The sequence below is a fragment of the Corythoichthys intestinalis genome, chromosome 14 (assembly GCF_030265065.1).
Source record: "Corythoichthys intestinalis isolate RoL2023-P3 chromosome 14, ASM3026506v1, whole genome shotgun sequence".
NCBI lineage: Eukaryota > Metazoa > Chordata > Actinopteri > Syngnathiformes > Syngnathidae > Corythoichthys > Corythoichthys intestinalis.
Genome location: NC_080408.1, coordinates 41,642,108 through 41,659,293, shown reverse-complemented (window position 1 = coordinate 41,659,293; position 17,186 = coordinate 41,642,108). Strand labels below are relative to the sequence as shown.

The window sequence follows — 17,186 nt, the reverse complement described above, 5'->3', positions numbered from 1 at the left end:
TGGCAGTCAATGAGATGAATATGTATTTGACGTCCATCACCGTCAATGGCAGCGAATTGGTTAAATTTCCAGTGCGTGGGTGCACAATGGTCTCGCGTAAACGAGGACTGTAAAATACAGTACAGCATCTTTTTGCACCTCACCTGCTAGAGGGCGCTAGAGTTGCTTTTGACGTCAGCACTGCTAAGTAGTCGACGCGAAGAAACGTGTTGTTTACGCCTATGCTTCATGTAAGATGGCAGCCGGAGAAAACAGTGGGAGGCCTCCGTGCCTCAATTTCGCCGGCCCGGGCCCTCTTGGAAACAGCCAACCCAGCAATAGCATTTTCTCCATGCCGGCATCCAACGGCGGGGCGCTGGGTTCGGCCAGCGGAGCCCAGGGAGCCACCCGGCGCTCCAACCCGCAGCTGGGGCCTGGCGGTGTAGACGGCAACGGCGTTCTGACCTCCGGAGCTCCCCCGAGCGCCCAGGGCTCACTTCAGCCGCCGACCGCTGCGAGTGCGGCGGCCACCGGAGGCATGGCCACCCCGGCGTCCAACATGGCAACTATCGCGGCGTCGAACGCGGCTCCGGCGGCTGCACCCACCGCCACTCCGGCTGCGGCGTCGGTGTTGGTGTACCGAGAACCGGTGTACAACTGGCAGGCGACAAAAAGCACCGTGAAGGAGAGGTTTGCGTTTTTGTTCAACAACGAAGTGCTGAGTGACGTTCACTTTCTGGTGGGCAAAGGAATGGGAGTTCAGAGGATACCCGCACATAGGTAAGATAATCGCTTGCTAGTGTTACCTCAACTCATTTGCTATCATTGACCGAGATAGACGTCCAATTCATTTTGACTGGGTGAGGTGGCAGTTAAAGGCGTAATAATGGAAGTAGATCCTAAATTGTCTACCTTTCGCGGCTGCCTTCGCCCTGCCCTCAAAACAAATCTGGATTCTTATCAAATCATAGGACCTTTAATACTTGTGGTGCATTCATCTTATTGGCTTCTTATGACACGTTTTAGGTTCGTTCTGGCTGTTGGAAGCGCCGTGTTTGATGCCATGTTCAACGGCGGAATGGCGACAACATCGACAGAAATCGAGCTTCCTGACGTGGAACCAGCCGCCTTCCTGGCGTTGCTAAAGTAAGGCCCGATGTTACATGTTGTCTTACTCTGGGTGGTACATGCTTGTGTTCGCAAGGCTGGAACTTCTAACCTCGTTATAGTAGGTATGTGACCACAAAACCAATATCACCAATGTATATGGTTGTTTTCAGGAAAGAAGAGCGAGTTTTAGCAAGTTTAATATTGCTGTCAAACACAATTAATTAAATAGGTCTCCAGATCTGGCTTTGTGAGACATTTTGCCATTACAATTTTGCGAGGGCGTAGGTTTGGTCTCAACATTGGTAGGGATGATATAACAGCATAACCTGCATGTGCACTTTTTGTTGGGGACAGGACATTAATAAGACCGAACAGATTGGGTGAACGTGGCAGAGCCACATTCCCATGAATATTAACCTAATTAATTGATAGGGTGAATGATCAATGCAAAATAAATCTGTATCGACTGATACTAACTTTCACGTGCATTGGTTCTGGTGATACACTGTTCGATTCAAATCTTTGTTTTCAAAAACTACTAAAGAAACATTGTAAACTTCCAGAATAAATGTCTGGTTTTTATTAGCAAATTAAAATTGCAGCATTTGAACATACATTATATTAACTCATTCACTCCCAGCCATTTTCACCGGAGCAAGGCCCTTCGCTCCTGGCCGTTTTGCTGGATTCTGACTGATTTTGCAAGGCCCACAGAAAATTCTGTTCTATTGCTATATAAACATGGAACTCACCAAAAGAAAGATTACTCTCTTCTTTCAGCAGGAAAAAAAAGTTAGTTCATATCTTTTTTCATTCTTTAGAAATCAGCATTAGAAAATAGCTTAGTTTTAGCAATTTTCCAATTTCTGATGAAAAAACAGAAATTGGGCTTTTTATGAAACCATACATTTCAAACATAACTTTGACTTTAACACAGCTATTTTTTGCTTTAGTTACATCCCAAACATCTGAATAATGTTTTCCTTTTACAAAATAACAAACAACAAGACAAACAGAGCTTTTGATAGCAAAGTAACAATTTATTTACACATAACTGAGAGATGACGCTGTTGTTGCCGCGACAGCCATGTAAACCTTTCCCACATCGCCGCCTGTCTCATAAAGATGGATTTTTTGTTTTATCTCTGCGGGGTCTGCTCGGCGAGCAGCACGGACTCAACGACATCGTCCGCTGCACTGGTGGTCCCGGTCGTTCTGCTCGGTCGTCCAGCGCCTGGCATCCCGGGCGTCCTCTCGGTTGTTCTGCTCGGTCGTCCACCACCTGGCATCCTTCCGCCGGCATCCCAGCTGTGCTGCCCAGCCGTTCGTTGCCGTTGAATCGGGTTGCGGGTCTTACCAAATGCGCTAATGCCCCCCAGTGGCCAGTTTTATTGCTTTAAAATGGATTTTCAGCTTCGTGCTTTGGAGCTCAGTTGAATCAGAACCCAGAGATGTCTCTTATGGAAAAAAAAAAACGTAAAAGACGTATAAATACGTCTTTGGGACACTGGAACAATTAAAAATAGAACGTATTTATACGTTTTTGGGAGCAAATGAGTTAACATACACATTAAAAACAAACCTGTTAATCATCTCTTAACTATCCAGGAATGCAAAAAATAAACATTTTCTTAAGACCACTCAACATTGTCTATCTAAATTAATCAGTTCAATATAACTGAAAAAAAAACTTCTTGGAGTATAACAAAAATAAATAAAAATGGTAAAAAACTGCTTTTGTCCACAAGCACAGCCAAATTCGGAATGTTTTTTTTTTTTTTACCTCGATGATAATTAATAAATGATTATCTGAAAAATGTCTGCATAGGCTGCAAACAACATTTTTTGAAATAAATAAATTTAGAAAATAAATTAATACATTTTAAATAAATGCAAGCCATCAGCCAATCAAACGTGCGTTTGAGGGGGAAAATTGGACTGGCAAATTCAACAAGTGAAAAGGGGTAAATATAAGTTATTCACTCAATAATGGTAGGGTCAATTCGATCCTTACAACAAATGGGAAGACATTCTAAATTCCCTATATAACAGAACTCATTATATAATACAAATAAGGTTGCTTAAAAGTTGATAGGGACAATTTGAGCATACTGAAAAGTTGGTAGTGTTATGTCTTTGCCGTCCCTATGTATACCTACGCCCTTGTAGTTGTGCATGGTAAATGCCCCTAACTTGCTTATTTTCTCACTGATTTAAATAAACAAGGCGTATCGACAACAATTGTGTTGATACTGAGTTATAAACTCATTCACTACCAAAGACCTATAAATATTGTTGTTTATGATGTTCAACTGGCCAAAACTAAGGAATGAAAAATGTAGAAACATACTTTTTTTGATGATGAAAGATGGGAATCTAATCTTTGTTTTAGAGCAGGGCGGTAAACCGAAAATTTACCGTTACCGAAATTCTTCACGATGACCGACGTAATTTTGACCATGTCGGTAAATTCGGTAATTTAATAAAAGAAGAAAATATAGTCTTTTCATCCCGCTTTGACTCTGTGTTGTTCGGCTATGTTCATTCCCCTTTAAGAAAGCAGACAGTGTGCTTACGTTGGGAGTCACATGGTTTTCAAAAAGCCAATCAAGCAGAAGCCCGGTAGGCTAACGCTAGCTGCTAACGCTAGCTGCTAACGCTACAAGTAAACGGGATGAAGTCGGGCTTAAGTTAGCTTCGCCAAACTTTCACCCGACATTAAGTAAACTCTTGACAGGTTCCAGATAGGGATGGAAAAACTGAGGCTTTCTGAAACAATGAACCACTTTTAAGACAATTGCCCTAAATTGAATCACTGTTTGACACACTGCAAGAGCCCCATCTACTGGATAAACAGTGCACGTTTCTTTTTAAAAGTAAAGTTGACAAATTGCCTCAGCATTACATATCTTCAATAGAATTAAGTGGATGTCGTCTATTTCAACCAGGAGATCGTGTCGTCATTAAGTGTGATTTACACAATTAAAGTTGACCTCTTTAAGCCTGTGTCATTGCTTTTGTCTGTGAAGATGTGTTCAAAGCAGTATTTGTAATACACGACAGTGCTAGTCTTGTAAGTGGCTCATCCTAGATGACAGGGAGTAACTATGTATTGTTTATTTTTTGTAAAAATTACAGTACAGTAAGCACAGTGCTTGGGAACAGGAATATTATTTATTGCATACTGTAAGGATTTCCAAAATCATAAGATGTAAATAATTGAGCTGAATAAAAGAAAGGAAAGGTTTGTGAAACATTTTATTTTTAAATTAAGTATAATTTCTGGGGGGCGGGTGGATGTGTCGTATTTGTATCTATTCTAAATATCTAAACGTATGCCACTATCTAGTGTATAACAATGTGGAATGAATTTAATGAAATTCAAGTGATGATATTTTTCAAGTCATACAAGCTGTTATAAATGTTCACACAATAATTCTTATTGTTTACAAGATGTTTTTAATACTTAATGTTTAGACTGCAAGTGCAATTGTTAAATTGAAAGCTGGTAAAAAAATTTAACGAGAAACTGTTAATTTGTATTCCATGCATTGATTCAAATTTTCAAATTATATAACAGTTTGCTTGGGCAAATTTATCGTCATTTATCGTTATCGAGGTAAATCTGCTCAATTTATCGTGATACGTACTTAAGGCCATATCGCCCAGCCCTACTTTGTTTATAGATTCCATGTTCATGTAGCTATACAACCCAATATTCTGAGGCGCTTGAAAGAAGGTGATGTTGTGTGACGTTTGGCAGCGAATGAGTTAATGAAAGATTGAAAATTGTTACAACCAGGGCTGTCCCAAACGATTATTTTTCTCCCGATTAGTCTGTCGACTATTTTTACGACTAGTCGAGTAGTCCAACGATGAGTTTAAGTAATCTAGCGATTAATTTTTGGTTGACTAATATTAATTCACAAAAAACGTCTTTTAACACTTATTTAAATTCTTTAAGAAACTAAAAATAAATACATAAACAAGTGAATAACTCCAATAAGTATATAAATGCTGACATTAACTAACACCAGTGCAATTGAATGCAAAGTAAACAGATTTAAAACACTTTTTCAACAGGATTTAACACAATTCTGACTTCTTTCATATCCTTATATTGTCCTCTCTAAGCATTGATGTGAAGGAATGTGAGCATGCCTACATGGTCAGATGTCAAGATTGCTCTTTTTTCCATCACAATGTTTCCAGCAGATGAGAAAAGCCGCTCCGATGGCATTGAGCAGAGTAGATAAATAGATGTCAAATGTTTCCATTTATTAATACGTAACGCAGCGGGACTAGCAACGTGCCTACAAGCCCGAACACAATTTGATCAGTCACTGGAGTGAAATAGCTCTGTTAATGATAGCCACATAATGCACAAAGCTGAAACACAACACTGTCTTTTTAACTGCTACCCGCTACTTCGAAAAAATATATACTCAATGATGCACGTTAATACGACGCTCATAATGGCAACTACTACTTTATATACTTTGTATCCCAAAAGGTTATCCATATGCTCCCACAAGAATTGATATACAGCGGTACCTCTACACACGAAGTGAATTTGTTCCAAGACCTTGTTTGTAAGTCGAAATGGTCGTATGTCGAGCAGGATTTTCCCATAAAGTTACATTATAATTCCATTAATTCATTCCACAGCCCGAAAACCTACACGAAATCCTTAATAAATACTGCTGGTACTATAACAAATGGCAATTACACATAGCACAGAGCTTGTCAAATATTTTCTGTCACGCCCCGCATGAAGACGTAAACGTTTCGTGCCCCCCCCCCCAACTCTCTGCCGCCACTTTAAATAGTACCATTTGTCTCTAAAATTAATATTACAAGTACACCTCTGCATAATAGTGTCCTTTTTTATATTAAAGGAAAAAAGTAATATAAATGAATTGGAAATAAAGTATAACTTTATTAACATTGTTTTGTACGTAACAAAACAAAAAAGAGTTGAATGAGTTGGCATGAATTTGCCTGAATAGAAAATAAAGTCCCATCGTAACAGTAAAAATACACCCAAGGTACACTTTTTTTGACCATATGATCTTGAAAAATGCCTTAATAAAATCAATCAATAATAATAAACTCAAATTAAATGACAGTGTCAGTGGACAGAAGGACAGTTTTAATTTTTGCTGCAGGCAGTATCAGCTCCTTTGCTATGGTGTGAGGTTATTTTGCACTGAGCATGCTAACAGTGCACGCTGGTTTACTGCTGTAACATTGACAAAGAGGGACGTGGGTAATATTCGGCACGTTTTCGCTGAAAAACAATCAAGCGGCTTATCAATGTGATCGGGGTCTAATGTCTTTAAGCGAACGTCTTAATTGATTTGGCCGTCGGCTAAAAACATTTTTAGACACAGTAAACACTTTGCTGAGTGTTCTTGTTCTGTTCAAAAATACTGCGCACACTCTGAAAATGAGAGCTTCACTGCCACCTACTTAAGGGGTGTGTACGGCAAAAAAATTCCCCAACGTCGCCTGCGCCATCCCCGGCATGGCTCTGCGCCCCCCTGGGGAGGCGTGCCCCACTATTTGAGAAGTACTGACATAGCTAAACAAATAAATTATTAATGAAAACTGGAATAATAAAAAACTACTAATAAAAATAATTCCTGTAATATTGTAGCAAATTGGGTTCTAGGCGGACGTGTTTTGCGTACTGTACCCGAACACACCGCACAGAGAGAAAGGTGTGGTTGAAATTTTGCTTTCTCTTTTAATGTTTTGTTGTTACCGTCAACTGGAGCGGACAGTAGGTGTGTTGTGTTGCACAAGTTCTGAAATAAATTGCCCGAAAACATTGCGGTTCTCTGTTTGCGGGGACGGATCCCTCTCGCCCCTGGCGCGGCCCCCAATCTGGGCAAACTGAGGCTTCTTCCCCTGCAGCTTTCAGGCTGGCTCTCCAGCGGTTAGAAGCTCACCGGCTTCTTCCCGGGCGGCTTTCGGGCTGGCTCCCCACCGCAGCTGGCTACCGAGACCCGGCCCTCACCTTCATTGCGCCTCAAGGTTTCGTCGCTGGGAGACCCCTCCAGGGAAGCGTCATCTTTTTCCTTTCGCCACCTGCACTAACCTTCTCGGAACCTGTGTTGATTTCTCTCACAAAAAAATCAGCCGTGCGCCTGTCTGCGGTGCTGTCATGTCGTCGTATTTCGAGCATGTCGTGAGAGGTAGAAACAAATGGCGAGTCAAATTTTACGTCGGATGTCAAAAAAGATCGTGTGTCGAAGCGATAGTATGTCGAGGTACCACTGAATTGTTTTAAAAAGGTGTCATTGTTTAAAAAAAAAAAAGGAAAGGAAACAACGGGTTGCTACCAAAATCTTCCAATAGAATAGTGTCTATGTTGACGGCGTTAGACGTCCAATCCGTTTGAATTTGGAGGGTGGCAGCAAATGAACAAATAGTGAAGTGACCGGAAAATAACATGAAATGTCCCAAAAATAACTCATTGCATTGGCATTGGCTGCCACTGACGGTCATTGATGTCCAATCCGTTTGAAGTTTGAGGGATGGCAGCGAATGAATGAATGTTGCCACCCAGTTCAATTGGATTGGATATCTACTAATGATAATATTTCAATTCACAGCAGAAGGATGAAAACAGCTTGTTTTTCAAAATGTCTCATATTACATCTCGATTCTGATTTTGCCTCGGAAAGTTTTTGGGGGAAAAATGGATTGGAAATAGTGTTTTGCACGGCACCTACGAAAACGGTGGATAATTGTAGAATGCACATCTGTGAATTGGCAGCTCTCCTAATGGATACACTATTATCCTGTGCAGGTTCTTGTACTCTGATGAAGTTCAGATTGGGCCAGAGACCGTGATGACCACACTCTATACTGCCAAAAAGTACGCCGTCCCAGCACTGGAGGCACACTGTGTGGAGTTCCTCAAGAAAAACTTGAGAGCGGACAATGCTTTCATGTTGCTGACGCAGGTCAGACAAGAAAATAAAAATGGCTGACACCGACAGCAAGACTTCCATCTTGTTATTTTTTTGTTTGTTTTCAGGCGCGTTTGTTCGATGAGCCTCAGCTAGCCAGCCTCTGTCTGGAAAACATCGATAAGAACACGGGAGATGCTCTCGCCGCTGAAGGCTTTACAGACATTGACCTCGGTATTGTTGGACATTCATACTTGTTTTGTTGCAAGTTGTTGATTACATGCTTGGCTCTCCCTCCTTGTAGATACATTGGTTGCGGTGTTGGAAAGGGACACTTTAGGAGTGCGGGAGGTGCGTTTGTTTGGAGCTGCGGTGCGTTGGGCGGAAGCAGAAGCCCACAGGCAACAGCTTCAGCCCACCCCAGAAAACAAGCGCAAAGTTCTGGGAAAGGCCCTCACACTCATCCGCTTCCCACTCATGACAATCGAAGAGTTTGCTGCTGGTGAACAGAAACGCAGAAAAACTTCCCTTCTTCACTGCACATGAATTATTTTCTAAAAGTGCTCAAGCAGACTCCTAGATTCGTGTGTTTTTGTCCTTCTAAGGCCCGGCTCAGTCCAGCATCCTGACTGATCGAGAGGTGGTGAGTCTCTTTCTTCACTTCACAGTCAACCCTAAACCTCGCGTGGACTTCATCGATCGACCTCGCTGCTGCCTGCGTGGAAAGGAGTGCAGCATCACACGCTTTGGACAGGTTGAGAGTCGCTGGGGCTACAGTGGGACAAGCGATCGCATACGGTGAGGAACACTATTATTGCTTTGTCACGTAAAACAAACATTAAACTCCACTAGGGGTGTGCATTGCCTGATTTCTGGCGATACGATTCGTATCACGATTTGATTCGATCCCAATGAATCCCCCGCTACTTCGCGCTTCAAACTTCACACCCTCAGTCCATCGCAGATTTTTTTCAATTAAAAAAAAAGATACAGTATTTTATTTAAAAATGTTAAGAAGTATGCATGTATACATGTACAAATTATCTTCTTTTATACAATGGGGAGAACAAGTATTTCATACACTGCCAATTTTGCTGGTTTTCCCACTTGCAAGCCGTGTAGAGGTCTGTAATTTGTATCATAAGTTCTCTTCAACTGTGAGGGACGGAATCTAATACAAAAATCCAGAAAATCACATTGTATAATTTTTAAATAATAAATTTGTATTTCACTGCATGAAATAAGTATTTGATACATTACCAACTAGTAAATATTTCGGCTCTTGGCTCTTTTTTAAGAACCCCTCCTGTTCTCCACTCATTACCGGAAGTAACTGCACCTGTTTGAACTTGTTACCTGTATAAAAGACACCTGTTCACATGCTCAAACAAACAAACTCCAACCTCTCCACAATGCTCAAGACCAAAGAGCTGTGTAAGGACATCAGGGATAAAATAATAAACCTGCACAAGGCTGGGATGGGCAACAGGAAAATAAGCAAGCAGCTTGGTGAGAAGGTAACAACTGTTGGAGCGATTATTAGAAAATGGAAGAAGTTCAAGTTGACGGTCAATCTGCCTCGTTCTGGGGCTCCATGCAAGATCTCACCTCGTGGGGCATCACTGATCATGAGGAAGGTGAGGGATCAGCCCAGAACTACACGGCAGGACCTGGTCAATGACCTGAAGAGAGCTGGAACCACAGTCTCGAAGAAAACCATCGAAAACACATTACGCCGTCATGGATTAAAATCCTAACCCTAACCCACTGCTGAAGCCAGTGCATGTCCAGACACGTCTGAAGTTTGCCACTGACCATCTGGATGATCCAGAGGAGCAATGGGAGAAGGTCATGTGGTCGGATGAGACCAAAATTGAACTTTTTGGTCTAAACTCTGCTCGTCGTGTTTGGAGGAAAAAGAAGGATGAGTACAACCCCAAGAACACCATCCCAACCGTGAAAAATGGAGGAGGGAACATCATTTTTTGGGGCTGCTTCTCTGCCAAGGGTATAGGACGACTGCACCGTATTGAGGGGAGGATGGATGGGGCCATGTATCGCCAGATCTTGGCCGACAACCTCTTTCCTTCAGCGAGAGTCCTGAAGATGGGTCGTGGCTGGGTCTTCCAGCATGACAACGAACCAAAGCACACAGCCAAGGCAATTAAAGAGTGGCTCCGTAAGAAGCATCTTAAGGTCCTGGAGTGGCCTAGCCAGTCACCAGATCTGAACCCGATAGAAAATCTATGGAGGGAGCTGAAAGTCCGTGTTGCCCAGCAGCAGCCCCGAAACCTGAAGGCTCTGGAGAAGATCTGCATGGAGGAGTGGGCCAAAATCCCTGCTGCAGTGTGTGCAAACCTTGTCAAGGACTACAGGAAACGTTAGGTATCTGTAATAGCAAACAAAGGTTTCTGTACCAAATATTAAGTTAAATTTTTGTGATGTACCAAATAGTTATTTCATGCAATTAAATGCAAATTTATTATTTAAAAATCATACAACGTGATTTTCTGTTTTTTTGTATTAGATTCCGTCCCTCACAGTTGAAGAGAACTTATGATACAAATGACAGACCTCTACATGCTTTGCAACTGGGAAAACCAGCAAAATCGGCAGTGTATAAAATACGTGTTCTCCCCACTGTATGCATGTATACATGTACAAATTATTTTCTTTTATGTATGTCATTTATATCATAATCATTACATTTGCAAATAAAAAAAAACTTTGTGAAATCTTTGTCATAATATTATTACCTAATTTTACAATTTAAGGGCCATATTACACAATTTGTGTTATGTATCAAATAGTAGTTATGTCATAATGTTTTTATTTATTTAATTTGGACCCTTTTGGGGTTCCATAATAAAGGCGCTTCAGGGCATTGCATATCTCCATCACCGCCATGTTGAAAATCTTGCTCTGTGGCGCCCTATCCCGCGAGACTAGTGTAGAGAAGCCACCTGGGATAAGTAGTGAGCAGATGGCAAGGCAAGGCTGCTCTGCGCTGCTAGCTAGTGGATGGGGAGTAGAAGTGCAGCCACTGTAGGATTGTTACAGACTGATTCTGAATCGATTGGAGAATTATGTAACGTAATATTGCGATACATGTCTGTTTTTTTTGTTTTTTGTTTTAAACACCCTTAAATGCCACTGTAGGGGACAATGTTGTCCCACATTCTAATAGTTGACCATGAGACGGTTATATTGTGCAATATCAGTATTGAGATAAGAACTGTGCCAATAAAAAATGTTTTTATGGTAAAGTCGCATATCACTTAAAGGTAAGAAAGGGTTAATTTTAAAATTTTAAGGTCTTCACTATTCTGTTGATGCGCTTTTACACATTAGGTTACTAGTTATGAAAGTGTTACCATTAAAAAGCATGAGAACAAATATAGTTTCGATTCACAGTCTCTAGCTAGGTATTGCTTGTTAGCTTTTAGCCAAAATCACGATTTGGGGTTTGTTCAAAGATCACTGCACGGTGAAGTCCAGCAACTTTCGTGTTTGTGCATCGCAAAAATGGAGTATAAAAAAGACCAGAAAATAAAAAATTAAGGCAGTAAGACAGTATAGTGCGCACACAAATGACATATTTGGAGAGTGCAGACCCTATGTCATCACTGTTTCAGACTGCAAATAGCTATTGAACAACATGATGTTGTTTTGTCGTGGACTACATTTTGTGTTTAATACCTTTAAATGAGTTGTGTGCAATGAGTTATTGTTTTCACTTAATACCCTGGGAAAAATGGATTTGTTGTGTTGAACTAACATTGTAAACCAATTCAAATATATGAGTAACATTATAATGTATTCTTGTTAATGTTCCTCTTTCTATTAAGATAAGTAATTTACCACAAACTTAAATTTCTTTAAGATTATCTTTAAAAAAAAATCCCTTTTAAATAATAGCTGACAAGGAAACCCATAGTGTGTGACAAACAACCCAGTTGTCACAAAGAGTCGGGATGTCTTCGATTGATGATTAATTACTGTAAACCAAAAAGTGTTGAAAAGCATGCCAAAAATTGTGAAGCTTTCCTATCAGAAATGAATGACTATTCTAAGACGTGTTGATGGGAAGATGTTCTTGAAAGCATAAATATTGTGACAACCAACGTCATTCTCCTCAAAATCTTCTCTAAACCTAATATGAAATGTTCATAGGTTCTCGGTAAACAGGCGGATATTTGTGGTCGGGTTCGGCTTGTACGGCTCGATACACGGACCGACGGACTACCAAGTCAACATTCAGGTATGATTCAAAAGCTTTTGTCATTTTCACGTTGTCGATGTGATCTACAGTGACCGCATCACCTTCTCTTCATGCAGATTATTCATACAGACAGCAACACTGTACTGGGCCAGAATGAAACGGGCTTCAGCTGCGACGGGTCCGCCAACACCTTCCGAGTCATGTTCAAAGAACCGGTGGAGATACTGCCCAATGTTAACTACACGGCCTGTGCTACACTTAAGGTTTGCTATGACAAATCTCGTGTATATACTGTATATGCAGACAAGAATTTCAGTAATGGAATTATTCTTCCTTGCTCGGCGTGAATACGGAGATAAGATCAAATTCATTATGTGAATTGGAGGATGTGGAACAACAGCCAGCTGCATTTCTAGGTTAACAATTTCAGTAATGGGACTCATGTCTTCATTAGACACCGTCACAGTAAACACTTGGTTGAAGAAATATTTCAAGCTCATTATTTGAAGGGACGTTCAGTTGCGCTATTCACAGAGGAATGTTTCGGTTATAGGTTAATGAAGATTACCAAAACTTGATCTATTTGCTGTATGATTGCCTAAGCTGCTGAACGTGGCACCTTCAGGCATTTGAAAATTGCACACAAGGGTGAACCTGACTTGTGCAAGTCCATAATTCTCTTCCAAGTTACTTGGTCAATTGAGCATTTTATTTTGAGGTGTGCCTGAGTAAATGAGTAAAGTGTCTTTGAACCTATCGGAAGGTTTGGTGAAATGGCATCTTGTTTAACCCTCTATAGCAAGGGCGTAGGTTTGCATAGGGACGGTAGGGACATAACACTCCCAACTTTTCAGGATGCTGAAATTGTCCCCACCAACTTTTCAGCAACCTTATTTGCGTTATATATTGAGTTCAGTTATATGAAATTTAGATTGTCTTCCCATATGTTGTCAGGATAGAATAGTCCCTACCATTATTAAGTGAATTGTTTTCATTATGTTCAGACTTACATTTAGCCCTGAATGTGCTGGTCCATTTTTTTCCCCCCTCAAATGCACGTTTCGTTGGCTGATGACCCACCACCCCCCACCACACAGACACACACCCACATAGCCCCGACAGATTCATGTCGACAACATGCCGCACCCTCCACCCTCTTCGAAGAGAAGGGATATTAGATTTTTTTTCAGCCAGCAGCAGCCATTGTAAGTAATGTAAAAAGACATCAATGTTGTGGGGGGGGGGGACACCACTAATTTTGCTACCTAAAGTCTGACCTACATTAGAGTTAGCATAACATTAAACTGTCTGAACTTGATAACCTGCAAAACTACTGTAGTCAGGTCAGCCTCTACATTGAACAACGAAGTCAAGCTAACCGTCCCTCGTTTGGATCATTGTTTGCATTATGTGCTTTACAGTAATGCCACACAGTCTTCCGGGCTTCTGAGTGCAAGTCCCTTTATTAAAAAATAACTGGGAGCTTTCCAAGATGGGTCCACTTCAGGGGGACACTGTCGTGAACATGAACTGACGTGAAAAAAAAATCTGTGAAATAAAATCACACATCAGAACTTCATCAGCTCCAGTGTCCCCCAGAAGTGGACCCATTCTTGGATAGCTCCCGGCTTTTAATAAAGAGACTTGCTCTTCAAAATATTTCTCTCAAGTGAAGTTTTGCCACTTTCAGCCATTGTGCCAACTCTAGTCTACAGCACAGACAGTCACAGTCACTGACAGACACAGCAACAACCGGAGGGGGAGGGGTCAGCGCTGCCGCTTCAAGCCATTTCTGGCTGCATTTTTGGCTAATACTGTACTACGGTATGACGGAAAATGTAACGGGTTTTGAAACAGTGACGTTTTCATACCATGGTTAACATTGAAACAGGTAACTGGCACATGCCTGATGTGTACCCTCTGCGATATATACTAGAAAACAGCAAGAAGTTATTTTTCAAAGCAAATTTGTGGCAAAAGTCGATATTTATCCTTTTTTGGGTAACTTCTCCAACTCGCTAAGGCATCCAAGTTTTTGTAGAATTAAAGAAACTGCTACACTTCAACTATCTTGGGTTGTTGTCCAACTCACTCCTCCATTCTGTGTCTTGTCTGTCCTACAGGGCCCGGACTCTCATTATGGGACTAAGGGAATGCGAAAGATAACACATGAGTCATCCACAACAGGCACCAAGACCTGCTTTACCTTCTGCTACGCGGCGGGTAACAACAACGGCACCTCAGTAGAGGACGGACAGATTCCCGAGGTCATCTTCTACACATAGTCACCTTACCTGCGACTCATGCAGTAATGTTCCATCAAATGTGACAGGCAAGAAGCAGCGGGGGGAGGTCTACATCTCGGGGCTCATTTGTCATAATATTTTCTCCTCCGTGTGGTGCGCTACTGTCCGCCACATTGGAAGACAAATAGCCGTGAGGCGATAGGTCACAATGTTTTGTGTAGTATGTCCTTAGAGATGCACTCTCTATCTTTTGACCTTTCTGAAAATGACCAGACCGTTAGTGACTTCACAGCGGAACAGAATTAAAAAGAGGGCAAATCTGCTGAAATTATTGGCAGCATTGAAATCCATGCTGTGGGTTGCCAACAATCAGCTTGACACTGAATGTTACCCAAGCTTGTCAGACCAGCATTTCACGACTTCACGTCAGCAGGTACCTGCCACTTCCATCATTTGCAGATTTTAAAGGCTTTATGGATTCTTGGCATATTCAGACCAAACCTCTGAACCTTTACAAGTACCATTTGATAAGTAACTTCAATTTACAGTGCAAAATATTGTAACTTCGCTTGGTAGTTGCCTATATCCAAAAAGCACTTTCTTGGCCTTTGCATATTTGGTTGTTTAATGGATGCACATTAACTCTTTGGATATGTTTTTTTTTTCTAACTTTATTGTAAATATGTGAGCACAGGTCGGTGATGACATTTAATTGTTGTGCAAAGCTCAAATTCCACAAAGTTTCTTTGTGTGATGTCAGTTCAAAAATAGATTTGCAAGTAGTTTTTCAACCCATATTCATTAGGCATCAGTACGAACATAAAAATATTTAAGCTTCCAACTGCTTCGGTGAAACAATGCTTTCCCTGCGTCACGTAAAATGTTATGCAATGTTTTATACATGATAGTTTGCCATTGAAACATGGGTAACAGTGTGTAATGCAAAAGTTACTATTTTCAAAAATCAGTATAAATCGATTCATACTGTAACACTTGAATATGGATTGAAGAACTGCAATCTTTTTTTTTTTTTCCAATCAGCCAATTTACTAAAATATGTATGACTTGAGAAAACTTGAATAAAGACAGTTAAGTACATCCGACATGACAAGTGTGGGGAAAATTAATGAGAACTGATGGTTTGATTTCGAAATAAAAAAGCCACTGAAACTTTAGTTGAATGTTTTATTCATTAGGATCAGAGAAGCTCGAAAGCGAGCTTGACCAATCCTGACACATTCTTGCTTTTATTTTAATCAATTATTGCAGCAATATGACAGTGCCTCTAATGTACAGCCATTGTCAGATGAAATGGGAGAACTGAAAAGATGAAGTCAAGGAGTTATATCATCAATCCAACAATTATATCTTCAATTTTCCCCAGAACCTTTGGCCTAGGCACTTATGAAAAGGTAAGCAATATCGCCTCCATTGGTTGACAAGAACTTTTAAGTGGCGACTTTTAAGTCGAACCCGTTGTGCAAACTTTTAAACTGGTGCAAAGATTAGATGTAGCGAATGCATGTGTAAATCCAAGCTGTTACAATTTGTCCAGGTAGTTTTCCAGAGCTGGGATGCCCTCCTTGAGACCTTTGCGCTTCCTAATTTCAGCAACAACTTGGGAGGGCTTGGTTGTGGGGTCTTTGGGGTCACCTTGGAGAATTTGCCAGTGGTCAAACACACACTGCGGAAAGGCTTGGCCGCCAGTGTTGCTGCGAAGGTCAGCGGTGAATCCTGAAATGATACAAGATGGGTCCAAACATTGAATGATCGTGTTTCAGTGCCATTGACGATGACTGATGTTAGATCCATTTTGAATGAAATGAGCAAAAGTTGACACTTAAGACCTTTTAACTCATTGCCAGAAGTGGGTAGAAAAGCCAAATACAGTGTATCACAAAAGTGAGTACACCCCTCGCATATCTGCAGATATTTACCGTATTTTTCGGACTATAAGTCGCACCTGAGTATAAGTCGCATTTTTGGGGGAAATTTACTAGATAAAATCCAACACATAGAAAGGAAATTTACTTGATAAAACCCAACACATAGAATAGATGTTATCTTGAAAGCCAATTAAAAATGAAAATACAATAGAGAACAACATGCTGAATAAGTGTACAGTTTGACAATGTTACATGATGCATGAACAAAGAAATGCAAACGTGGCCGGTATGTTAATGTAACATAGCTATTAAGAGTTATTCAGATAACTAGCATAAAGAACATGCTAACGAGTTTACCAAACCATCAGCGTCACTCCAAAACACCAAAATAACATGTGAAATGATACAATAATGTGTTGATAATTTCACACATAAGTCGCTCCAGAGTATAAGTCGCACCCCCAGCCAAACTATGAAAAAAACTGCGACTTATAGTCCGAAAAATACGGTATATCTTTTCATGGGACAACACTGACAAAATGACACTTTGACACAATGAAAAGTAGTCTGTGTGCAGCTTATACACCGTAATACAGTTAATTTATTTTTCCCTCTAAATACCTCAAAATATAACCATTAATATCTAAACCCCTGGCAACAAAAGTGAGTACACCCCTTAGTGAAAGTTTAAATTTTGCGTGGCCGCCACTATTATCCAGAACTGCCTTTACTGGGCATGGAGTAGGCCAGAGCTTCACAGGTTGCCACTGGAATGCTCTTCCACTCCTCCATGATGACGTTGCGGAGCTGCCGGATATTTGAG

The 17,186-nt window shown here is 40.9% G+C and overlaps 2 protein-coding genes across 2 annotated transcripts in view; one reads left to right on the top strand and one right to left on the bottom strand.

Annotated features, from left to right (window-relative positions):
• The first annotated feature begins 201 nt into the window (after positions 1-201).
• On the top strand, positions 202-15,580 carry LOC130929721 (BTB/POZ domain-containing protein 2-like). The gene is made up of 9 exons (XM_057857137.1): positions 202-759; positions 1,006-1,125; positions 7,907-8,063; positions 8,138-8,243; positions 8,314-8,511; positions 8,615-8,807; positions 12,183-12,270; positions 12,348-12,494; positions 14,355-15,580. Exons 1-9 carry the CDS (start codon positions 236-238, stop codon positions 14,514-14,516), a joined length of 1,695 nt encoding a protein of 564 aa, XP_057713120.1. The 5' UTR covers positions 202-235; the 3' UTR covers positions 14,517-15,580.
• LOC130929719 (elongation factor 2) overlaps positions 15,136-17,186 on the bottom strand; it is a 43,086-nt gene continuing 41,035 nt past the window's right edge. The window contains exon 14 of the mRNA XM_057857136.1: positions 15,136-16,211. Coding sequence (XP_057713119.1) covers positions 16,018-16,211 — 194 coding nt within the window. The 3' untranslated portion in view covers positions 15,136-16,017. The remainder of the gene's footprint in view (positions 16,212-17,186) is intronic.